General features: G+C 45.3%; 1 protein-coding gene across 2 annotated transcripts in view; it reads right to left on the bottom strand.

The window, feature by feature from the left end:
* Positions 1–26073, bottom strand: part of LOC126145920 (uncharacterized) — a 202597-nt gene extending 176524 nt beyond the window's left edge. For both annotated transcript variants that reach the window (XM_049915588.1, XM_049915589.1), the window contains exon 1: positions 25972–26073. In XM_049915588.1, coding sequence (XP_049771545.1) covers positions 25972–26052 — 81 coding nt within the window. In that variant the 5' untranslated portion in view covers positions 26053–26073. The remainder of the gene's footprint in view (positions 1–25971) is intronic.
* Positions 26074–26548: the final 475 nt, after the last annotated feature.

Raw genomic sequence — 26548 nt, 5'->3', positions numbered from 1 at the left:
GGAAGATGAAAATCTAGTAGCCTTGGGGTCTGGAATGAGGTTGCAGGGGAAGGAATAGGAGTAAGGATTATGGGAGACTGTGGGCTTGGTATTAGGAAAGAGACAGGATAAAGAATAATTGAGTTCTGCAATAAATTTCAGCTAGTAACAGCGAATACTCTGTTCAAGAATCATAAGAGGAGGAGATATACTTGGGAAAAGCCGGGAAGTACGGGAAGATTTTAGATAGATTACATCAAGGTCAGACGGAGATTCCGAAGTCAGTTACTGGATCGTAAGACGTATCCAGGAGCAGATATAGACTCAGATTACAATGTAGGGGTGATGGAGAGAAGGCTGAAGTTTAAGAGATTAGTCAGGTAAAATCAGTGGAATACGGAAGAACTGAGGAATGAAGAAATACGCTTGAAGTTCTCCAGAACTATAGATACAGCAATGAGGAATAGCTCAGTACGCAGTTCAGTTGAAAAGGAATGGACATCTCCAAAAAGAGCAATCACAGAAATTGGAAAGAAAAACATAGGTACAAATAAGGTAACTGCGAAGAAATCGTGAGTAACAGAAGAAATACACTCCTGGAAATTGAAATAAGAACACCGTGAATTCATTGTCCCAGGAAGGGGAAACTTTATTGTCACATTCCTGGGGTCAGATACATCACATGATCACACTGACAGACACTGACTGCACATAGACACAGGCAACAGAGCATGCACAATGTCGGCACTAGTACAGTGTATATCCACCTTTCGCAGCAATGCAGGCTGCTATTCGCCCATGGAGACGATCGTAGAGATGCTGGATGTAGTCCTGTGGAACGGCTTGCCATGCCATTTCCACCTGGCGCCTCAGTTGGACCAGCGTTCGTGCTGGACGTGCAGACCGCGTGAGACGACGCTTCATCCAGTCCCAAACATGCTCAATGGGGGACAGATCCGGAGATCTTGCTGGCCAGGGTAGTTGACTTACACCTTCTAGAGCACGTTGGGTGGCACGGAACACATGCGGACGTGCATTGTCATGTTGGAACAGCAAGTTCCCTTGCCGGTCTAGGAATGGTAGAACGATGGGTTCGCTGACGGTTTGGATGTACCGTGCACTATTCAGTGTCCCCTCGACGATCACCAGTGGTGTACGGCCAGTGTAGGAGATCGCTCCCCACACCATGATGCCGGGTGTTGGCCCTGTGTGCCTCGGTCGTATGCAGTCCTGATTGTGGCGCTCACCTGCACGGCGCCAAACACGCATACGACCATCATTGGCACCAAGGCAGAAGCGACTCTCATCGCTGAAGACGACACGTCTCCATTCGTCCCTCCATTCACGCCTGTCGCGACACCACTGGAGGCGGGCTGCACGATGTTGGGGCGTGAGCGGAAGACGGCCTAACGGTGTGCGGGACCGTAGCCCAGCTTCATGGAGACGGTTGCGAATGGTCCTCGCCGATACCCCAGGAGCAACAGTGTCCCTAATTTGCTGGGAAGTGGCGGTGTGGTCCCCTACGGCACTGCGTAGGATCCTACGGTCTTGGCGTTCATCCGTGCGTCGCTGCGGTCCGGTCCCAGGTCGACGGGCACGTGCACCTTCCGCCGACCACTGGCGACAACATCGATGTACTGTGGAGACCTCACGCCCCACGTGTTGAGCAATTCGGCGGTACGTCCACCCGGCCTCCCGCATGCCCACTATACGCCCTCGCTCAAAGTCCGTCAACTGCACATACGGTTCACGTCCACGCTGTCGCGGCATGCTACCAGTGTTAAAGACTGCGATGGAGCTCCGTATGCCACGGCAAACTGGCTGACACTGACGGCGGCGGTGCACAAATGCTGCGCAGCTAGCGCCATTCGACGGCCAACACCGCGGTTCCTGGTGTGTCCGCTGTGCCGTGCGTGTGATCATTGCTTGTACAGCCCTCTCGCAGTGTCCGGAGCAAGTATGGTGGGTCTGACACACCGGTGTCAATGTGTTCTTTTTTCCATTTCCAGGAGTGTATTTCAGTTGATCGATGAAAGAACGAAGTAAAAAATTGTTCAGGAAAATTCAGGAATACAGAAATACAAGTCGCTGAGGAATGAAATGAGTAAGAAATGCAGGGAATCTAAGACGAAATAGCTGCATGAAACACGTGAAGAAATCGAAAATACATGATGAAACTAAAAGCAGGGGTGGTAACATTAAGACTGCAATGGGAATTCCACTTTTTAGTGCAGATGAGAGAGCAGATAGGTGGAAAGAGTACACTGAATGTATCTATGAGGAGGAAGATTTGTCTGTTGTGACAGAAGAAGAAACAGGAATCGATATAGAAGAGGTAGGGGATTTAGTATTAAAATCAAAATGTAAAACAGCTTTGGAAGACTTAAGATCAAATAAGGCAGAAGTGACTGGTAACATTCCATCAGAATTTCTTACATCGTTGGGGGAAGTGACAACAAATGACTACTCACTTTGGTGTGAAGAATGTAAGAGTCTGGCGCTACACTATCTGACTTTCGGAAAAAAATTATCCACACAAGCCCGAAGACTGCAAGAACCGACAAGTGCGAGAGGTATTGCGCACTCAGCTTGACAGCTCATGAGTCCAAGTTGCTGACAAGAGTAATATAGATAAAAATGGGAAAGGAAATTGGGGATGTGTTAGCCGACGATCAGTTTCGCTTTAGGAACGGTAGAGGCTCCAGAGAGGCAGATCTGAGGTTGCGGTCAATAATGGAAGCAAGACTGAAGAAAAATCAAGACACGTTCATAAGACCTGTCGACTTGAAAAAAGTGTTCGACAATGTAAAATTGTACAAGATACTCGAAATTCTGAGGAAAATGGGAATAAATAGGGATAGACGGGTAATACACAACGTGTACGAGAACCAAGAGGGAGTAATAAGAGTGGAAGACTAAGAAGGAAGTGCTCGGACTAAAATTAATATGACAGGGATGTAGTCCTTCATGCCTGCTGCTCGGTCTATACATCGAAGGAGCAATGATGGAAATTAAAGAAAGGGTCAGGAGTAGAATTAAAATTCAAAGAGAAAGGATATCAGTGAGACGATTCGCTGATGACATTGCTATCTTGAGTGAAAGTGAAGAAGAATTTCAAGACCTGCTGAGTGGAATGAACTGTCTACTGAGTACAGAATTCGGACTGAGAGCAAATCGAAGGAAGACAGAAGTAACGAGAAGTAGCAGAAATGACAGCTGTGAGAAACTTAATATCAAGATTGATGGTCACGAAGTAGATGAAATCAAGGAATTCCGTTACCTAAGCAGCAAAATGACGAATGACGGACGGAGCATGGAGGACATCTAAGCAGATTAGCTCTAGCAAGAAGGATATTCTTGGTCAAGGAAAGTGTACTAGTATATAACACACACCTTAATTTGAGGAAGAAATATCTGGAAAAGTGCGTTTGGAACACAGCATTGTATGGTAGTGAGACATAGACTGTCGGAAAACCGGAAAAGAAGAGAATAGAATAATTTGATATGTGGTGCTACAGAAGATTTCTACATGCCACAGATTCGACAAATCCTTCGTAGGTTTCTGGATATGTGTGACAGTACAGGTCAATTAACATAAACTAGCGAACCCAACAACACTTCACAATTGCTAAATATGTATGGGAATTGCATATACATCCTAAATTTTTTGCGCCATTCTCTCTGCCCATCTTCTCATCCCTCCTCCCCCCCTCTCACTATACATTTCCTCTTCCCCATCTCTCTGTGCATAACTTTCCCCCCACTCTCTGTTCATCTCTTCCTCCCCTATGTCCATTTCCCTCTGAATCTTTAGTAGAGTCTCGTGTAAAAATTTGAGGTAAATCAGTCAAGATATTTTCGAGATTTTTGGTAAAAACTTTTCGCCTTTATATATTACATACATATTTACCAAAGTATTTAGCCTGTGTCCCTCCGAAAGTTCATTAGAGTATCGCGTAAACGTTGGAAGTAAATCTTTCTAGAACTTTTCCAGATTTGTGATAAGAACGCTTCCCCCTTTATTTATTACGTACATATGTACGCATTACATGTATTAAAAGAATATACAGCTTATCTCCCTAAGCTCGTCCGAGTATTTATTACAGAATCGTGCAAAAATTTGAAGTAAATCAGTGAAGAACTTTTCGAAATTTGTGGTAACTACGCTTCCATATATATATATATATATATATATATATATATATATATATATATATATATACGTTCATTAGCGTCGTGTAAAAATGTGAGGTAAATCGGTCAAGAACTTTTCGATGTATATATTTTAGATATAACTGTCAACTGATTTTTTTTTTCTTATGAGAACGTGTGACACCAAAACTGTCAATCTGAAAGCAAAGATTTTTCATTTTATTTTTCATACAAAAAATACCATTACCATCCACAATTACGTACACAAAATAGAACAACCAAACCGGTCGGGACTTTCTCACGTGATGATCTTTCACAGTTGATTCTAATTTCCGACTTCTCTGGTGGATTTTCCAAAAACTTTCTTTCATAAAAACCGTGTCCTGACAATTATGAACACGAAAAAGAGAAAAATCAACCAAATACGTCGAGCCGTTGTGAATTGATGATATTTCATACATGTGGCAATTGATGTTAGTTTCCAACTTTTTCGTTGGATTTTCCAAAAATTTTCTTTCATAGAAATCTTGTCCCGACAGTAACAAACACAAGAAAAAATAAAATCGACTATGTCCGCCATGCAGTTCTGAGGTGAGGATTTTTCTCACATGCGGCAACTGACGTTTATTTATATAAATTACGTGATGGTGGTGTGAATGGCGGAGCTGCCAATAGTGTCCCCAGTGTATTCCATCGGATTCAGATTAAGCGAATTTGGTGACCAAGAAATCAACGTGAGTTCATTATCATATCATGTTTCTCAATCCGCTCTAACACGTCTCTGTCCTTGTGACCCGTTAGCTGTCGGGGAAGCATTCAGGCAAGAAGGGATGCAGGTGGCCCGCAATAACTTCCACGTTGTCCAGCAAGTCTCATGATGCCTTTCATTACTAGTACAGGCCTCATGGTAGCTCGGGTGAATGTCTCCTGCAACACAATAGTATCTCCCCTGATCTGCTTCCGCCAAAACATAATACTATCTCCACCTACCTGCTTCCGTGCCTGGATGTCGACGTAACCGGACGCTGTAATCGACCTGGTGCAACAAGAAACGTTGTTGAAACGACTAGGTGACACGTTTGCATTCATGTACAATCCAGTGTCGATGATCCCATGCCCACTGCAATCGTAACGAAGTTTACCGTTGGGACGCCATGGGAGCACGTGGGGGTTGTCTGCTACGGAGTCCCGTGTTCAACAATGTGTGCTGAAGGAACCAGTTGTGCCCGCACCCCCAGCATTGTACACTGTCCTCAGATCTGCCATAGGCCGCCGCCTATTCATTTGCACAGACTGCGCAAGCCGACCTCCACGTTCTGAGGCGAGGCGCAGACATCCAGTACCCTGTCGCCTACTTGTGGTTTCACCGTAACTCAACCACTTTCCATAGACGCTCACGACAGTAACACGTGAACGAATGAACACACCGGCGTTTCCGAGATACTCGTTCCCAGGCGCCGGGCAGTAGCAATCTGCCCTTTGTCAAAGTAGCTTACGTCTGCACTTTCCCGTTTGCGGCTCGTGACGTCGCTACAATATTTCTCAATTCGCCTCGCTCCGTTTTTATGTTTTCCTTACCACTTAACCTGCCCGCAACACCAGTAGGTGACATTCAATCTTACGTCGTTGCACTATCCCTACTATGCCGTGAAGTTTAATTCTCTATGGACTTTTTATTGTCTTACCTTTCCTAACACTGGAAAAGTATATCTTTCTTCCCATTTTATTTATTTATTTGTTTTTGTCATGTGTCTTCTGCATGGTTTCATGTGGCCCACCAATCCCCCCTCTTCTGTACAAACTTCTTCATTTCCAAAGTGCCATCTACACGCCAGGTTTCTCAGTTATTTGTTGGATATATTCCGATATCTGTCTTCCCCTATAGCTTTTACTCTTTACGGCTCCCTCCTGAGCCATTGAAGTTATTTCATGATGTCTTAACACACATCCTACCACCCTGTTCCTTCGTCTTGTCAGTATTTCCCACGTATCACATCCCTCGCCGATCCTGCAGAGAACGTCCTCATTTCTTACCTTGTCAGTCTACCTAATTTTCAACTTCCTTCTACAGACCCACATCTCGAACGCGTCGGTGATTGTCTTCTTTTCTGGTTTCAGCACAGTCCACGATCCACTTCTGTACAGGGCTGTGTTCCAGAGATATGTTCTCGGAAACTTCTTCCTCAAATTGAGGGCAATGTCTGATTGCTTTCGCCAGGTATGCCCTCTTTGCAGTGCGAGTGTACTTTTTGCGTCCTCCTTGCTTCATCCGTCATGCGTTGCATATTACGTGCCTTTCCCGTACATTACACCCATTTTTCTCGTAATTTCGAACATCCTTCGCCATTTTACATTGTCAAACGCTTTTTCTACATCGACTTACCCTATGAAGATATTTTGATTTTTCGTAAGTCTTTCTTCAATTGTCAAACGCAACGTCTGATCTGCCTCTCTGATCTCCTCACCTTTTCTAAAGCCAAACCGATCGTCACCTAAGAGATCCTTCATTTTCTTTTCCATGCTTCTGTATATTATTCTTGTTAGTAACGTAGATGCATGAGCTGTCAAGCCGATTGTGCGATAGTTCTCGTGCTTGCCTAGATGATATTCTTCCGATGTCTGTCCAGTCGCATAGATTCTACACACTAACCTGTATAGTCTGTAATCTGCCATTTCCTCCAACTATTGTAGGAATTCATGTACTTGTCTACATTCTTCAAAAATTTGAAGCGATTCCCCCAAGATTGAAACATAGAAGTATGTACGCGTGTAAAACTCAAAAAAAAATGTATATTTTGTACGTAAAATACGAATGGAGCTAGATTTTTCAATTCTATCGTAAGAATACGTTCTTTATTTACTTCATTCACTTTAAACCATTTCTGGGCCTTCAGTTCACGTAAGAATGAATTTTACCTGCTACGCTTAGCTCGACTTTAAATCATACTATGTCGACAATGGATAAAGATTAATGTATAAAAAAAAATTCTTTTAGATATTATCCATTTATCTACCTTCGAGGAAACTCTGACCCGATTCGTACAAATTTAAAGTACAGATGTGGTACGCTTGAGACACCTCCCAGAAATACTTCTTTTTTTGCACGTAATATCCAAACGAAGTAAGCATTTTCAAACGGGTATAATTTATCTTGCGACACGCCGGAGGACCAAATTTGAACCATGAGTCTCGCTACACTCCGGTAATATTTAAGGGTGACTGTTATTGCACTTAAAATTCGCACGGCGCAGATACAAATTGTGGCACTAGCTGAGCATTAGTTTCAACTCAATTAAAATGTTTTGGAAAAGAAAGTAATCGATTCACGCAATCTGTCTAGGTACCAGCCTTGGCCATTAAAATTTCTGCACCACGAAGATGACGTGCTACATACGCGAAATTTAACCGACAGGAAGAAGATGCTGAGATATGCAAATGATTAGCTTTTCAGAGCATTCACACAAGGTTGGCGCCGGTGGCGAAACCTACAACGTGCTGACATGAGGAAAGTTTCCAACCGATTTCTCATACACAAACAGCAGTTGACCGGCGTTGCCTGGTGAAACGTTGTTGTGATGCCTCGTGTAAGGAGGAGAAATGCATACCATCACGTTTCCGACTTTGATAAAGGTCGGATTGTAGCCTATCGCGATTGCGGTTTATCGTATCGCGACATTGCTGCTCGCCTTGGTCGAGATCCAATTACTGTTAGCAGAATATGGAATCGGTGGGTTCAGAAGGGTAATACGGAACGCCGTGCTAGATCCCAACGGCCTCGTATCACTAGCAGTCGAGATGACAGGCATCTTATCCGCATGGCTGTAACGGATTGTGCAGCCACGTCTCGATCCCTGAGTCAACATATGGGGACGTTTGCAAGACAACAACCACCTGCACGAACAGTTCGACTACGTTTGCAGCAGCATGGACTATCAGCTCGGAGACCATGGCTGCAGTTGCCCTTGACGCTGCATCACAGACAGGAGCGCATGCGATGGTGTACTCAACGACGAACCTGTGTGCACGAATGGCAAAACGTCATTTTTTCGGATGAATCCAGGTTCTGTTTACAGCATCGTGATGGTCGCATCCGTGTTTGGCGACATCGCTGTGAACGCACATTGGAAGCGTGTATTCGTCATCGCCATACAGGTGTATCACCGGAAGCGATGGTATGGGGTGCCATTGTTTACACGTCTCGGTCACCTCTTGTTCGCATTGACGGCGCTTTGAACAGTGGACGTTACATCTCAGGCGTGTTACTACCCGTGGCTCTATCTTTCAAAATGGGTAAAATGGCTCTGAGCACTATGGGACTTAACTGCTGAGGTCATCAGTCCCCTAGAACTTAGAACTACTTAAACCTAACTAACCTAAGAACATCACACACATTCATGCCCGAGGCAGGATTCGAACCTGTGAGCGTAGCGGTCGCGCGGCTCCAGACTGAAGCGCCTAGAACCGCTCGGCCACTCCGGCAGGCCTCTACCCTTCATTCGATCCCTGCGAACCGCACGACCGCATGTTGCAGGTCCTGTACGGGCCTTTCTGGATACAGAAAATGTTCGACTGCTGCCCTGGCCAGCACATTCTCCAAATCTCTCATCAATTGAAAACGTCTGGTCAATGTTGCCGAGCAACTGTCTCGTCCGAATATGCCAGTCACTACTCCTGATCAACTGTGGTATCGTGTTGAAGCTGCATGGGCAGCTGTACCTGTACACGCCATCCAAGCTCTGTTTGACTCAGTGCCCAGGCGTATCAAGGCCGTTATTACGGTCAGAGGTGGTTTTTCTGGGTACTGATTCCTCAGGATCTATGCACCCAAACTGCGTGTAAGCGTAATCACATGTCAGTTCTAGTATAATATATTTGTCCAATAAATACCCGTTTATCATCTGCATTTCTTCTTGGTGTAGCAATTTTAATGGCCAGTAGTGTATATGGTGACATAGCTACAGTAAGACAGATGTGCCATGGCTACACAAATGAACTCTAGTGTGGGCTAAACAAAAAACGTTTTACCTCATGATTCTAGCTCAGATAGGAACCGAGCACCATGACCTCCACCCCTCCCCCGGCCCTAAACCGCTATTCTGTGCGCGGCCTTTCGGTGCACATTTGTTGCAGCGCTTCCGTGCTGTAACGATAAGCTACCTGGCAATTAGCTACTTCATGAAATTTCCTGTATTTCTATCTCTAATCTCGACTGACCAACGTTCGCGCGTAATTCAGTTAAATACACTCCTGGAAATTGAAATAAGAACACCGTGAATTCATTGTCCCAGGAAGGGGAAACTTTATTGACACATTCCTAGGGTCAGATACATCACATGATCACACTGACAGAACCACAGGCACATAGACACAGGCAACAGAGCATGCACAATGTCGGCATTAGTACAGTGTATATCCACCTTTCGCAGCAATGCAGGCTGCTATTCTCCCATGGAGACGATCGTAGAGATGCTGGATGTAGTCCTGTGGAACGGCTTGCCATGCCATTTCCACCTTGCGCCTCAGTTGGACCAGCGTTCGTGCTGGACGTGCAGACCGCGTGAGACGACGCTTCATCCAGTCCCAAACATGCTCAATGGGGGACAGATCCGGAGATCTTGCTGGCCAGGGTAGTTGACTTACACCTTCTAGAGCACGTTGGGTGGCACAGGATACATGCGGACGTGCATTGTCCTGTTGGAACAGCAAGTTCCCTTGCCGGTCTAGGAATGGTAGAACGATGGGTTCGATGACGGTTTGGATGTACCGTGCACTATTCAGTGTCCCCTCGACGATCACCAGTGGTGTACGGCCAGTGTAGGAGATCGCTCCCCACACCATGATGCCGGGTGTTGGCCCTGTGTGCCTCGGTCGTATGCAGTCCTGATTGTGGCGCTCACCTGCACGGCGCCAAACACGCATACGACCATCATTGGCACCAAGGCAGAAGCGACTCTCATCGCTGAAGACGACACGTCTCCATTCGTCCCTCCATTCACGCCTGTCGCGACACCACTGGAGGCGGGCTGCACGATGTTGGGGCGTGAGCGGAAGACGGCCTAACGGTGTACGGGACCGTAGCCCAGCTTCATGGAGACGGTTGCGAATGGTCCTCGCCGATACCCCAGGAGCAACAGTGACCCTAATTTGCTGGGAAGTGGCGGTGCGGTCCCCTACGGCACTGCGTAGGATCCTACGGTCTTGGCGTGCATCCGTGCGTCGCTGCGGTCCGGTCCCAGGTCGACGGGCACGTGCAACTTCCGCCGACCACTGGCGACAACATCGATGTACTGTGGAGACCTCACGCCCCACGTGTTGAGCAATTCGGCGGTACGTCCACCCGGCCTCCCGCATGCCCACTATACGCCCTCGCTCAAAGTCCGTCAACTGCACATACGGTTCACGTCCACGCTGTCGCGGCATGCTACCAGTGTTAAAGACTGCGATGGAGCTCCGTATGCCACGGCAAACTGGCTGACACTGACGGCGGCGGTGCACAAATGCTGCGCAGCTAGCGCCATTCGACGGCCAACACCGCGGTTCCTGGTGTGTCCGCTGTGCCGTGCGTGTGATCATTGCTTGTACAGCCCTCTCGCAGTGTCCGGAGCAAGTATGGTGGGTCTGACACACCGGTGTCAATGTGTTCTTTTTTCCATTTCCAGGAGTGTAGTTGGTAGAGGGCTGCGTATTTTCGCTAACAATCGTATTAAGTTCCACGCGAAATGTTCATCTTTCACAGTGCAGAATAAAAAATAATAATATCAGTAACAGCTAAGATTAGTAAACAGTACATGTTTAAAATAAGAAATATTCGAATTATTTTGTTTTTGTTATGCGTACATTCAACTCAAACAAAAGCTCTCTCGCTTTCGAAAAAGAAAATGACTGAACAAAACGTAACGTATTGCACAAGACAACATTCTGGTTACATATAGCGAAAGTCGTCGACTTTACTCTGTCCTCACGTTGTCAAATACTCATACAAATTAACTAGAGTAACGCTAAGTGAGACTGCTGGGTTCACTACCTTCACGCAAAACGTTACTGTTTATTTGGCTTTCTAGTGGATGGTGTAACGACCAGTTCCTCGCCACTTTGCAGACCCAGTTTTTGCGTTAGATCACGATTTATTAAACCGTACACGGCTAGCTGGACAAAGGAAAATCATTTTTAAAGGATGTGGTTCACTTTACTCTGAACATAGCTGCTGCAACGGAAAGGCATCGAGTGACCTGTGACTGAGGCCCTCGCAACTTCCGCTGCAAGACCAAGTAGTGACTTCCAAAACATCAATAATTGTTACAAACTGCACACATTATGGCATTATAAAATGAAATACTACTGGTTCAAATGTTTCTTTAATTGTTTGTTAATAAAAATCAGTCATTCTAATTAAACTCAATGCTGTGTGCCACGGAATATGGTCACAAGTGAACTGTTCTAATGTTCATTTTATTTTACAGCTTAAGACCATGTTCTTTTTAAATAAATGTGACTTTTCACAACTCGTGACAGGTTAGATCTCAAGATTAACTGTGATCTAAACTAGCTATCAATTGTGACATGCTGCAACTGAGCTGTAGCGGTAAATATTTTTAAAAAAATTGTACAATTGCGGCGTCTCTCATGACGATATGCTCCTCATTATCAACAGAGAAAACTCTGCATAGTGCGTGCCGAATGGGCGCAAACATTCTAAGAATTCCGAGTAGCGTTTGAATAGCATGCGCAAGAGCTCAGAATTCTGGTGAGAACAACTGACGTGTGTCCTTAAAGATGCTGAGAGTCTCTCGGACGCTGTCAGTTAATGATATTACTTTAATGGTTTACTAAGCTATCATAATTTTTTTCTGAGACATATTACCACAGAATTAAATTCAAAATTGTTCCAGTCACAGCCGGCCGCTGTGACCGAGTAGTTCTAGAGGCTTCAGTCCGGAACCGCGCTGCTGCTACGGTCCTGCCTCGATCACGGATGTGTGTGATGTCCTTAGGTTAGTTAGGTTTAAGTAGTTCTAAGTCTAGGGGACTGACGACCTCAGATGTTAAGTCCCATAGTGCTTAGAGGCGTTTGAACCAATTTTTTTTTTTTTGTTCCAGTCACCCTCTTAAAAAATCTTGCCGGGAGGTCTGTTTGGTTGTAAGAGAAAATCCGGAACTGGCAATCCTCTTCCTAGTATTCAAAATTGGGTCTCTTAAGCCCTACTACAAGCTCGCCTTTTATTTGACTGGTAAGACCCAAATTCGACAATGGGTCAGAACATGAACTGCCTGTTCTACCTTTCGATGTGGAGAATTGAAGTAGAAATAAAACATTAGGGGTGACAGGAGAACAGATGCCCTTCAGCGTATGTCTAACACGCTACCGACAATTACTTCTTTCACGAATAGTTACATGTACACACAGTGGGTCCTTGCATTTTTTGCCTCCTACGTTGTACTAGAAATAAATGAAAAATATCTCCAGTCTTCTAATTTCAATCGCTCCAACAAGTTCGTACCAAGATTTTGTGGAACCTTCGTTAAATGGAAGATGCAGGAACTTCGAATTCGCTCTCAAATATTATCAATTAGGAACCCTTCAGCCCAATATCAGGAAATCTTATTTGTGGTTTGGAAGAACCAACGACTAAATGGGCAGTCTTTGAAATAGCTCTTCCTGTTCATTCGGTCAGAGAATGAAAATTAAAAGCGAACATTGTAAAATATGTCTCAAACTCTCTAGATATTTTCCACACATTTGTCTTGACGAGACATTCACAACTGCTGATACTGATCATCAATCATAAAATCCGATACAGTTGCAAAAACTGTTAATTTCTAAAAGGGAAAGCACAACCTGCGTCTCGTCAACAGCTGCATTCGAAAAATTATAAATCAATAATACCACCTATCCACGTTGTTAACATACACTCCTGGAAATTGAAATAAGAACACCGTGAATTCATTGTCCCAGGAAGGGGAAACTTTATTGACACATTCCTGGGGTCAGATACATCACATGATCACACTGACAGAACCACAGGCACATAGACACAGGCAACAGAGCATGCACAATGTCGGCACTAGTACAGTGTATATCCACCTTTCGCAGCAATGCAGGCTGCTATTCTCCCATGGAGACGATCGTAGAGATGCTGGATGTAGTCCTGTGGAACGGCTTGCCATGCCATTTCCACCTGGCGCCTCAGTTGGACCAGCGTTCGTGCTGGACGTGCAGACCGCGTGAGACGACGCTTCATCCAGTCCCAAACATGCTCAATGGAGGACACATCCGGAGATCTTGCTGGCCAGGGTAGTTGACTTACACCTTCTAGAGCACGTTGGGTGGCACGGGATACATGCGGACGTGCATTGTCCTGTTGGAACAGCAAGTTCCCTTGCCGGTCTAGGAATGGTAGAACGATGGGTTCGATGACGGTTTGGATGTACCGTGCACTATTCAGTGTCCCCTCGACGATCACCAGTGGTGTACGGCCAGTGTAGGAGATCGCTCCCCACACCATGATGCCGGGTGTTGGCCCTGTGTGCCTCGGTCGTATGCAGTCCTGATTGTGGCGCTCACCTGCACGGCGCCAAACACGCATACGACCATCATTGGCACCAAGGCAGAAGCGACTCTCATCGCTGAAGACGACACGTCTCCATTCGTCCCTCCATTCACGCCTGTCGCGACACCACTGGAGGCGGGCTGCACGATGTTGGGGCGTGAGCGGAAGACGGCCTAACGGTGTACGGGACCGTAGCCCAGCTTCATGGAGACGGTTGCGAATGGTCCTCGCCGATACCCCAGGAGCAACAGTGACCCTAATTTGCTGGGAAGTGGCGGTGCGGTCCCCTACGGCACTGCGTAGGATCCTACGGTCTTGGCGTGCATCCGTGCGTCGCTGCGGTCCGGTCCCAGGTCGACGGGCACGTGCACCTTCCGCCGACCACTGGCGACAACATTGATGTACTGAGGAGACCTCACGCCCCACGTGTTGAGCAATTCGGCGGTACGTCCACCCGGCCTCCCGCATGCCCACTATACGCCCTTGCTCAAAGTCCGTCAACTGCACATACGGTTCACGTCCACGCTGTCGCGGCATGCCACCAGTGTTAAAGACTGCGATGGAGCTCCGTATGCCACGGCAAACTGGCTGACACTGACGGCGGCGGTGCACAAATGCTGCGCAGCTAGCGCCATTCGACGGCCAACACCGCGGTTCCTGGTGTGTCCGCTGTGCCGTGCGTGTGATCATTGCTTGTACAGCCCTCTCGCAGTGTCCGGAGCAAGTATGGTGGGTCTGACACACCGGTGTCAATGTGTTCTTTTTTCCATTTCCAGAAGTGTATGATGATGAAGAGGTCCCATACTCCGAGGAGCGTAGGGGACGATGCGGGAAACCTGCACAACCGTACTAGGCAAGGTTCTAGCGGAGGTGGTTTGCCATTGCCTTCCTCCGACCGTAATGGGGACGAATGATGATGATGAAGACGACACAACAACACCCAGTCATCTCGATCCAGGGAAAATCCCTGACCCCGCCGGAAATCGAACCCAGGCCCCCGTTCGCGGGAAGCGAGAACGCTACCGCAAGACCACGAGCTGTGGACTTGTTAACAACAGAAACGCTAAAGAGAACCAACAGAAATTCTCAGAAAGAAAATCCTTTACGTACATTAAGCTGTGAATTCATAAAGGATGCATAACTGAAGTTAAAATAGGTTGAAATAGTGCATCCCTGTTACGTGGCATGAAACAGTATATCCTCTTCAATCGTTGGCCTGCCTGAAAGACTCTCACATAATACGACCTCCGTAAAAGGACAAAGGTCTTCAATTAAAAGAGCGGGAAACACCAATAAAATATAAATCAAATACAGAGTATTAACTGATTGACAGCCCATACCCCCATTACAAAATTTAGAACTATTCATGGTTAAGGGGGTGCCGTAGATGGATCCGCATGAAGATAGATCGGCGGTCAACAGCTCAACAGCTGTAACGTCGAAAAAAGGTGGTTCTACAGAATGTGTGAAAACACAATGGAACTTCCTGAGTAAAATTTGCAACTCAATAGTGCTGCAAACACATGAGAGGTTAGTTTTCACTACAGTGAATATTAGTTTTTGGTTTCTTAAAGCTGTTGCCGGCGATTTCATTGATCGAAATGTTGACCGTCAGACGGCGTGAGCAATCCACTCGCTTAGGTTACGGATGCAACTTGAGTTATGTCTCGTATGAATCCGGTGGGTTTGTATTCAGTACTGGCGAGTTGCAAATTTTACTCATGGAATTACATTGTGTTTACACACATGCCTGCAGGCGCACAGTCTATACAGGGTGCTCGGAAATTCCCGTTACAAACTTCTAGGACTTGTTGAGGAGAATAAGTACGTAATGTTTTGATTAAGAACCCATGTCCACAAACGCCGTCCAGCGACTCCACAGAGCGTCAAAGTTATAGGCCCTGGCGCCTGTACATATATGAATATACATCGTGATTCCGTGATAATGCCCCAAACTTCCATTGATGACGGAGAAGGATGATTGTATCAATTCGAGGTAAGGGTCCCTGGTGCGGCAACGAACGAGTCGAAAGCTAAAAGCGAAAATCATTCTGATGCCTCTGGCACCAACACATGTGTACCGGTACTGTTGTATGCAACTTTCAGAGGTGGTAGTACGAATATGGACCAAAACAAGAAAAAAGGTCTGATAAACGTGGCTGTAAAATGAGCGCTTGAAGAGCTATGAGCACTTGTTTATCTTCGCTAGTATGAAACACATCTCCTCTATGGAACAAGTGCGCATAGCTCTTAAAATTCGCATTTTACAGCCCACGTTTACCAGACAATTTTTCTTATTTTGGTCCATACTAGCAGCTTTGAAAGTTGCATACCCTACATTTTAGCAACGACAGTACCAGTACATGTACTTTGCTGTCAGAGATATCAGATTGATTTCCGCTTGTAACTTCCGACTCGTTCGTTGCCGAAACAGGGACTCTTACCGCAAATTGATGCATTTGTGATTCTCCATCATCACTGAAAGTTTGTGACATCATCACGGAATCACACTGTATATACACACATTTACACACGGCGGGGCCTATAACTTTGATGTTCTGTAGTGTTGTTGAATGACGTTTCCAGAAATGGGTTCCTATTCAAAATATTATGTACTCACTCCTCTCTACAAGTCCGAGAAATATGTAACGAGAATGTCCAAACACGCTATATAATCCTCCTTTTTTCGGCGTTTCAGTGTTCGAAAGACTACCTGTCTATCTTCTAGCGGATCCATGTGACATAATGAGTACAGTAGCACAAGTAATTGGTGAAGGAAAGATGAAAACTATAGTGTTTGCAGATGATCTGGTGATTTGGGGGAATAAGGAGAAGGAAGTACAAGAGCAGTTGTCCGACCGCTGTGGTCAAGCGGTTCTAGGCGCTTCAGTCCGGAACCACGCGGGTGCTACAGTCGCAGGTTCGAATCCTGCCTCGGGCATAGATGTGTGTGACGTCCATAGGTTAGTTAGGTTTAAGTAGTTCTAAGAATAGGGGACTGATAGCCTCAGATGTTAAGTCCCATAGTGCTTAGAGCCATTTGAACCATTTTTACAAGAGCTGTTGGATGTATGGGATCGAACAGTACAATAATATGGGATGAAAAGTATTATAAGTAAGAGTGAGATGATTATCGCAACAAGAACTAAGGAGAGAGGAACAAATGGGATAACAATTGGTGGAGAACGATTGAGGAGAGTGGAGAGTTTCAAGTACTTAGGAAGCCTGATACAGGAAAATGGAGAAAACGACAGAGAAATAAACGAGCGGGGGAGAAAAGCAGAAGCATTTCGGAAAAGTGTCAGAAGCTTAATATGGACTAAGGAAGTAGCCCAAATCAGTAAAAAGGTTATATACCGGTTGTACTATGTCCCGATCCTGAAAAATGCATCCAAATCCTGGGAGTAGTGGAACAAGTCAAACACCTGTACCGTTATCCAAGTTGGCGGCGATGACGTCATCCAAGATGGCGGTGATGACGTCAATCAAGATGGCGGAATTTGCGGGAAGTTTCAGTTTTGGCGGGAAAGTGCCACGCCCCCCCCCACCCAGAAAAATGGCGCGAAATTCAAATTCCAACAGGATAATGCATCACACCTAAGAAAATGACGGAAAAAAGGACTTGTCTTTACTGTTTAACCAATTTCAAGCAGGTGTGTTCTCCACTGGGTCTGGACTCCAACTGGCTTAGTCCATATTGGTGCAACCACAGGGCTCTCTCCTGGCATCAGGTGATGATGGAAGTACTGTCATTCAAGATGGCTGCAGCCAGTCTGTTCACCAAGAGCTCCAGAGCCCAACTGGCTTAGTTCATATCGGTGCCACCAGAGGACACTCTCCTGATGTCAGATCATGACGCAAGTACCGGTATTCAAAATGACGGCACCCAGCGTGTTCACCACGAGCTCCAGAGCCCAACTGACTTAGTTCATATTGTGGCCACCAGAGGGCACTACCGTGAAGTCGAGTGATGACACAAAATCGTCTTCACTCTCACGTGCGTTATACCCTGACACGTGACGCATCAGCGGCCCGTGAGCGACCACTTACATCTCAGCCTCAAGACCGCACCTTTATACTCGGGCTGGACATAGACTTCTGCAAATATGCTAACACACACATTGTGCATCTAACCTATCAATTACGTAAGTACTTAATTTCATTTCAATTTTAATCATATTCAATAAGTCAATTTACAAGTTCAATATTCAATCATCAAATGAGAAGTTCCATATTTTCCCACTATCAGTGGGGTGTTAATTCATGACCTAGCACCCTCCACCCCTAGAATGCTGCACTCCTATTGACTACTGCATTAGTCATGTGATTCGACTTCATAAAACCTAGGACTTGGAATCAATTTTTACCAATGCCACACCCACCTGGACTTGGAATCAAAGAGTTAAATTCTCAGCCACGATCCCCAACCCAGCACCACACCGCCTTACTGACCAATGTTGGTGGGTTAATGTGCACTAACCTGTACTAACGTGTACTAATGTGCACAGTGCATTGTTAATCCAAGAGGGTGGGGCAAAATGGCGGGAAAACAGATCTGAACAGAAGTTTTTATTTTGCAGGTGGTGTCTCCACCACAAGGTTTACTGTCCAACTGACATAGTACACATTACTGCCATCAGATGATACTATCATCCCTCCTATGACTTAATACCAGATGGTGGTGTGAGGGGCGAGAATTATGCTAAAATTACTCAGGCTGCGCTAGGCTGCTGTGGAGAGTAAGGAAGGAGTCCACTCTATTTCTTTCGAGCATTTTGTTTAGAGATAGAATATATTTATCACACTGAAGCAAAACACCCTCCATCTTATGCTTGTGCTCACAATACACAGTCTGCAGACACGCAAACAACTCCTAATTTACGCAAATAATTTAATTACAGACATTCAAACTCCTCCTAAATAATTCAGCACAGGTATGTCTAGACAAGCTCAGTATTCGTAAAGTGTCCAAATAACTCAAGGCACTGCCTACACACCTGCTCCCAAAATATTTCAATCAACACCTGTAAGCACCCTCCGCCAACGCCTGCCCAGTAGAGCGCACATACAAGCTCACCAACGTGGCATGTCCATCAGCTGTCAAACCACACACTGGCACCCGCCTGGGTCCTGCAAGCATGTGGCGGCGACATCTCATTCATACGTCATTTCTGAGAAATTCCTATCGAAACACGGTTTCACCTAGACATACACGTTGACGTGATCGGGCAAGAGTGCAGCCGCGAGCTGCCCCCAAATGCAGGGGAAAGTTGTATGTAAGCACCATTGATGACACGACCGGACAGGGGTTGGGACTTATTTACAGTGCGTGCCCTCCAAGCAGGGCCGCACACGTGGGGCTTTCCTCGCTATCCTCACTCTAACTGCGGTCCGGGTTAAGACCCTGCAGAAGTCCATTCCACAATAGCAGAACCTGCTTTCTCCTTAGCGATTCTAACAGACCATACGTGAAGTCTGACTGACGTTTCACCGCGGGTAGCCGTATACCATCGCAAACGCATCTAGCAACGTTATCAATCTTAAACTCAAGTCACATTGCTATCTAACATAATAACCTACTCGACCTCTCCCAAATTGTGTATTCTTCCAGAAATAGTTAACTCTAGCTTTCTATATGTCCCAGCTTGTATGCATGGAAATTCCTACTCTAACAGAACCTCCTTACGAAAATAATATCGAATGCACTCATCCCAGCGCTCCTAACGACTTTCCCCTCCAGATTTCAACATACGCAAACGTTCCCTGCGCTATGCAGGGACTCCTATATCCCAGCACAAACGATGTCAATGAATCGAGCATTCTTATTTGCTCTTATCGAATTTACACGGCGAATTACTTATGCCGCTAGTGTCGAAGTGCCACCTACCTATTCTTTCTCAAACTTCCAGTGGTCATTTTACACAGATCGCTAAATTGCGTTGACAGTTAAATCCACAAAATTCTCCCCAAATTATCAAATACATACTAGACTCACAAGAATATTGCAAGCCCAGAATACATTTACCAATCTAACTACAATTAAATATTACCATTGCTGCTACCATCCGACACCAATCACTGTACAGGCAATGTCTCCTCTTGACGACTGCACTTCAGTATCTATAGCACATATAATTTTCCATGTAAATGCTCTCTATCATACCCCCGTCGTTATCAATGTGCTGAATCTATATGATTCTCATGATAGGACACACAGTCATTCTGTCTGGTCATGCAATAACACATACCATAGTAACTTTACAATGCAATATATACATATTTTATTACAATACGATACATACACATTCTATAGAAACAATGCACTTATCTTTTATATCTGTACAGCACCCGAAAAAATTATCATATGCCTACACTCACACTGGCTATATGTTACAATGCCATCCAGTCCTAGGGAAGCACCGTCAGCCTTTTCTTTCTTTCTACAGCCGCGACATTCTGCGGTAATAAACTACTTTACACTGATCACCAGTTCACACCGACAACTAAACCACGCAAAATTGTCTACAGATCATCAAATACGTAAACACACCTACTCATTTACACCCTCCTCCCACTGGGGCCAGGAGCTTGAACATTAGTGAGTGAAACTGATCTCCAACTCAGCAATATATCAACGTGTACGGTGTCGATCTAGCGAACATACAGTTCGTATCCCACACCATACAAAATCGACCCTTTTACATCAGTGGGCCGAAATCGCTCTCAGAACTGTTCTACAAATTCGCAGTCGTTTCCCCTCTACACAAATGCGTTTCTGTCGCTCCTTCCTTGCCTGCTCGCTTTTCTATACACATCTCCAGACTCGGCGATTACAAGAACACACGTATTTTCTCCATAATATTATACAATTTTCCCGATTCTTCTCCATATCAAGCGCTAGGTGGCGTCCTACCGATCGCTAACGCAACATAATTCTCGACAAACAGACGCAAAATCATTTCTCTACATACACGAAACTTGAGCTACATGGAGTGTGCTCTAGACCACTGACTAACTAGAAACAAACACATGAAAAATCATATTTCCACCCTCAAATACCTATCTCGCTAATCTAATATACTCCAAATCATCCATATAATTTACAAGCCAACTAAGGTCTTTCCCATGTCTGGAGAACAGGCAAACTTATCCTCCATGTGCCAGATGCACACACCACAATCGATCTTCTCTCAACTAAATAAAGACGTGAAATGTTCAGAAGCAGTCAACCAAATAATTTACATGGGATGGAGTAATGGTCCAGCGCAAACACACCTCCATACACAATGTTCTCAAATATCCACTTGATCATGAAAGCCGCCCATCTTACGATTGCGATCTCAATTGAATGTCACTCGACAATGAGTGAAGTATCATAAATACACTCTACTGAAAGCAGTGGCTCTGAAAAATGAAATATCTCTACCTGCCTTACGACTGGACATACTCTTCCCTTTGCTATCACAGTACTCCAAGTCAATTCCATACCTTCCCTACTACAGGGCATAGTCATCTCCTTTCCACAAACACATGCTTTATAAACCTAATTCTCAAATACGTACATATCATGTACCCACAGCCACTACTAAGTATAAAAGTTCGTCAATAAATCATTGCCCGTGATACGAAATAATACTGACCCAAAATCAACGATGCGTGTGCGTGTCCCATATGTTCTTCTTGCGAGTCCTACCGCAGTGTCATAGAAAGAGAGACATAATCGACCAGATGTTAAAGAAAAACACTCCATCCCAACAACTATTGCATGTTGCTCTCACAAGCGCTCTTTGTTCTACAGGTGCACACAAGTATCCATGTTAAAAGCTATACCCACTTTACAAATGGTGGTACGACATTACCTCTGATTGAGGTAGTTTTCTTTTTTCAGGACAAATACCATGACCATGATCGTAGGAATATGCAAGCCCACGATGCAACCTCAGAATAAAAACAATGAACTTTGAAAGTGATTCGGCTAAGGAACGTGGCGTGTACGCGGTATTTGCGACCCCCTCACACTGACCCCAAATAATTATTATTTGCAGCGCATTCTGTCTCGAGACTATATCAGAGGTTCCACGACATATCCGCAGAGTTACAGGCCATGACTCATTGAGAAGCAACACAAACAGTAGTAGTAGATGATGTGCTGATTAAGGCCATAACAAGGAAAATGTACACTAGCTTCTCCGATCTGAAGTGTTACACTATATGTTAGAAATTATGTCCATCATTTGGAAACAGATCTTTCCATTCAAGCACATACTTGCGTAGGCTCACAGCCATAAGTGAATCATATTTCAGGCACTCTCATATCTCTAAACGAGTCACCTTTCCTTGAAACTATCTGCTACAGTAAAATTAAAACATGTTTTTAGTCACACCCTACGCATCTTGCAACTGCTCCCATTTCTACAGCTTTCCGCATGTGATCGTTCCAATGTAAGTCAGAATTGAGCAAAAGTCGTATAAAGACATATCCACCACCTTCTGCAACTCATGTAGAAACAGAACGACCTTAGTGCAACAGGACCGTGTTTTGACCATTCGGCGGAAATACGTGCAATGTGGCACGTCCTCAAACTACATACAAGTACTACAGATCCGCGCCCATTCAAATCATCCAGCCCAACATGCTATCATCCTTATTCTCTACACCCCAGCAGAGAAAAATTACGAACATCCCATTTAGAAGTCACCTAGGCACTTATGCTGGTGCAATGACACACAGCTGTGCTGCACTCCAGTGCGGAGAAAGATATTACACAATACTCCCCAGAATAGCGCAGCGTACAGCCAGCCAAGCATTCCTAGCGGTGTACACAGTCCCTCTGGGAATTTTCATCTCAAACTGCTGCTGCTGCTGCTAGTGCCTACTGTGTCTTACGGCGGAAACCATAACACACCACACATCTGCTGATTTAAATAAAAGACACTTCCAACATAATCAGACTGGAAGATGGAGAGTGTTTTGCTTCAGTGTGATAAATGTATTCGAGCTCTAAGTAAAATGTTCGAAAGTAAATAGAGTGGACTCCTTTCTTACTTTCCCCAGCAGCCTAGCGCAGCCTGACTAATTTTAGCATAATTCTCGCCCCTCAGACCACCATCTGGGATTAGGTCATAGGAGGGATGATAGTACGATCTGATGGCAGTAATGTGTACTATGTCAGTTGGACAGTAAACTTCATGGTGGGGACACGGCCTGCAAAATAAAGACTTGTGTCTAGATCTGCTTTCCAGCTGTTTCGCCCCACCATCTTGGGTTGCACCATGCACTGTGCACAGGCTGAGGATCGTGGTTGAGAATTTGAGTCCAAGTCCAGGTGGGTGTGGCATTGGTGAAAATTGATTCCAAGTCCTAGGTTCTATGAAGCTGAATCACATAACTAATGCAGTAGCCAATAGGAGTGCAGTTTCTAGGGGCGGGGGTGCTAGGTCATGAATTAACACCCCACTGATAGTGGGAAAATATGGAACTTCTCATTTTATCATCGAATATTGAACTTCTAAATTGACTTATTTTAATATGATTAAAACTGAAATGGAATTAAGTACTTAGGTAATTGATAGGTTAGATTAGCGATGTGGGTGTTACTTTAGTTAGCATATTTACAGACGACTATGTCCATCGCAAGTATAAAGGTGCGCTCTTGAGTCTGTGATGTAAGCGGTCATTTGTGGGCTGCTGACGTGGCACGTGTCCAGTTATAACGAGTGCATGAGAGAGAGCAGACGATTTTGTGTCATCACTCGACTTCACGGTAGCGCCGTCTGGTGGCCACGATATGAACTAAGTCAGTTGGGCTCTGGAACTCGCAGTGAACACACTGGGTGCCATCATCTTGAATACCGGTACTTGCGTCATGATCTGACATCAGGAGAGCGCCCTCTGGTGGCACCAATATGAACTAAGCCAGTTGGGTTCTGGAGCTCGTGGTGAACAGACTGGGTGCAGCCATCTTGAATGACGGTACTTGCTTCATCACCTGACGTCAGGAGAGCACACTCTGGTGGCACCGATATGAACTAAGCTAGTTGGAGTCCAGATCCAGTGGAGAACACACCTGCTTCAAATTGGTTAAATAATAAAGACAAGTCCTTTTTCCCGCCATTTTCTTAGGTGTGATGCATTATCCTGTTGGAATTTGAATTTAGTGCCATCTTTCTGGGTGAGAGGGGTGTGGCACTTTCTCGGCAAAATTCAAACTTCCCGCCAAAAACTGCCATCTTGATTGACGTCACCGCCGCCATCTTGGATGACGTTATCGTCGCCAACTTGGATAACGGTACTTCGGACTGGTGCCTGCCTAGTTCCAATACTTCTGGGTTATGATAGGAAAAGAGAAAAGCAAAGTACAAGCTAGTGAGATGAAATTCTTGAGAAACAGTATCAGAGTGACAAAAATAGACAGGTTAAGAAATGAGAGGATCAGAGAGTTAATGAAGGTGAAACCATTACAGGAGGGGATAGAAAAATCAAGGCTTAGATGGTATGGGCATGTTAAGTGAATGGAGGAGAAGAGGATACCCAGGAGGATACACGAGATGAAACAGGAAGGAAAGAGACCAGGAGGAAGACCGAGAGACAGATGGCTGAAAGGAGTGGAGGAATGCGTCCAGAAGAAAGGAGAAGACTGGACCAAGGTGAAGATGGAGAGATGGTGGCAAGACACAACACGATGGAGAGACCTATGTTCGAAACAGACCCAACCAGAGGCTGGAAACTGTCCAAGATGATGATGATTATACTCCACATATTTAATACTCTATATTTGATTCGACGGTGTTTTCCGCTCTTTTAATTGAGGACCTTTGTCCTTTTATGTAGGGCCACCTCTGTGATAGGCTTTGTGGCAGGCCTAGTATTGAAGCAGCTTTCACTCCTTAATACTAGGCAGAAATCAAATCTGCATGTGGAATGCACTTCCTTGACTCTTGTGCAGAAACGAGTGCAGTATTCTGCTGCATCCATTTGCAATAAGCTACCACAAGAACTCAAAAATCTTAGCAGTAGTCCAAACACTTTTAAGTCCAAACTGAAGAGTTTCCTCATGGCTCACTCCTTCTATTCTGTCGAGGAGCTCCTGGAAGAGATGAAAGATTAAGCAAATTCCAGTGTTACATTGTTGCTTTTCTATATTTAAACTTACGACTTGTCGCCTGAATATGTTTCTTACATTTCATTTTATCTGTTTCTACTATCGTGTTATAATTTCATGTATTGACTCGTTCCATGACCATGGAGACTTGTCCTTAATTTGGTCCCACGGAACAATAAATAAATAAATAAATAAGGAGGATATCCTGCTTCATGCCATGTACCAGGGATACACCATTTTTATATATTTTAATGTATTTTAACAACAGTAATCTTTTATGGACTCACATTTTAAGGTACGTACAGCTTTTTTTTTCTAAGAATTCTTGTTGGTTCTGTTTAGCTTTTCTTAGGTTAACAATGTGGCTAGGTGTTATTATTGACGTATACCGTACTTTTGCATATGCGCATGAGGATGGGAAAAAAGTCCCTATACCAGGTTGGCCGGCCGGGGTGTCGAGCGGTTCTAGGCGCTACAGTCTGGAACTAAAAAAATGGCTCTGAGCACTATGGGACTTAACTCCTAAGGTCATCAGTCCCCTAGAACTTAGAACTACTTAAACCTAACTAACCTAAGGACATCACACACATCCATGCCCGAGGCAGGATTCGAACCTGCAACCGTAGCAGGCGCGCGGTTCCAGTCTGTAGCGCCTTTAACCGCGTGGCCACTCCGGCCGGCACAGTCTGGAACTGCGCGACCGCTACGGTCGCAGGTTCGAATCCTGCCTCGGGCATGGCTGTGTGTGATGTCCTTAGGTTGGTTAGGTTTAAGTAGTTCTAAGTTCTAGGGGACTTATGACCTCAGAAGTTGAGTCCCATAGTGCTCAGAGCCATTTTTTTTTTTTTTTTGGACCTGTACCGGATTGAGCTTTTCTTTTTAGAAATATATAATTTTTAGGACTGCAGAGGATTTTGTCATTGATGGTCTCTAGATATTCATTCTCCTCTCTTCAGCTTTGGCCCAGTCAGTTAATGCTTGTTGTCATTTCCCACCCCCTTAAAAACCGCATGCTGCTGACGATGGCTTCTCGGTCCAACAGTGCCCGAAGTTTCTACTTTCAAACCACTTCACAAATCGTGCTTTAGCGACTTCGATTGCGTGGGAGGGTCAAATTATGCAAAATTACAAAGGTACAAATGACGCTGGCACGTCGATTCGTGGAATAAAGAAACAGAGAAGCTACTCACCGCGGCCATGAGGTCTGCAGAGACGAGGAGGAATACCGTTACGCTGGCGACAGCAGCCACTAGCAGCGCTCGAGCCTCCATCTCGGTAGCGAGTGGGCCTCCACTCCGACCGTGCTCCGCAGCCCGGCGAGCTCGCGTGACCCATCCGGCGCCGGTCTGGTAAATACGAAAAACCCTGAAAAGTGCTATCTCTCCACGGCACGTGTGCTCATCGAGGCTACATTTCCTCACCTGCTCGTCGATCCCATTTGTGTCCTCTTCCTGTTTCGCATCAGGCATCAGCTCTTCGAGCATAATTTGGGACTCAGGAATTAGCGTCGTTGGCTAGCAACGTAAGGTTGCCCCGCTCATTTCCCAGTGATCATCTCAAATTTCTCTGATTTGGAGTGTCTGTATACGCGTCTACTCTGCCTCGTCACGTCAAATGAAAACCGAGGTGATTTATATGGCTTCGGCAGCATCACTCACAACTAAACGTTATAAATGGGACGTATAGGTCACTGAAAACGTCCTGGGATTTATGTTTCGTATCCTGTGTGAGATTATTAACTCACTGATCGCCCCGCTGGGGCACATT

This window comes from Schistocerca cancellata, chromosome 2 (genome assembly GCF_023864275.1).
Source record: "Schistocerca cancellata isolate TAMUIC-IGC-003103 chromosome 2, iqSchCanc2.1, whole genome shotgun sequence".
Classification (NCBI taxonomy): Eukaryota; Metazoa; Arthropoda; class Insecta; order Orthoptera; family Acrididae; genus Schistocerca; species Schistocerca cancellata.
Note: the sequence above shows the minus strand (reverse complement) of the source record. Positions and strands in the feature narration are given on the sequence as shown.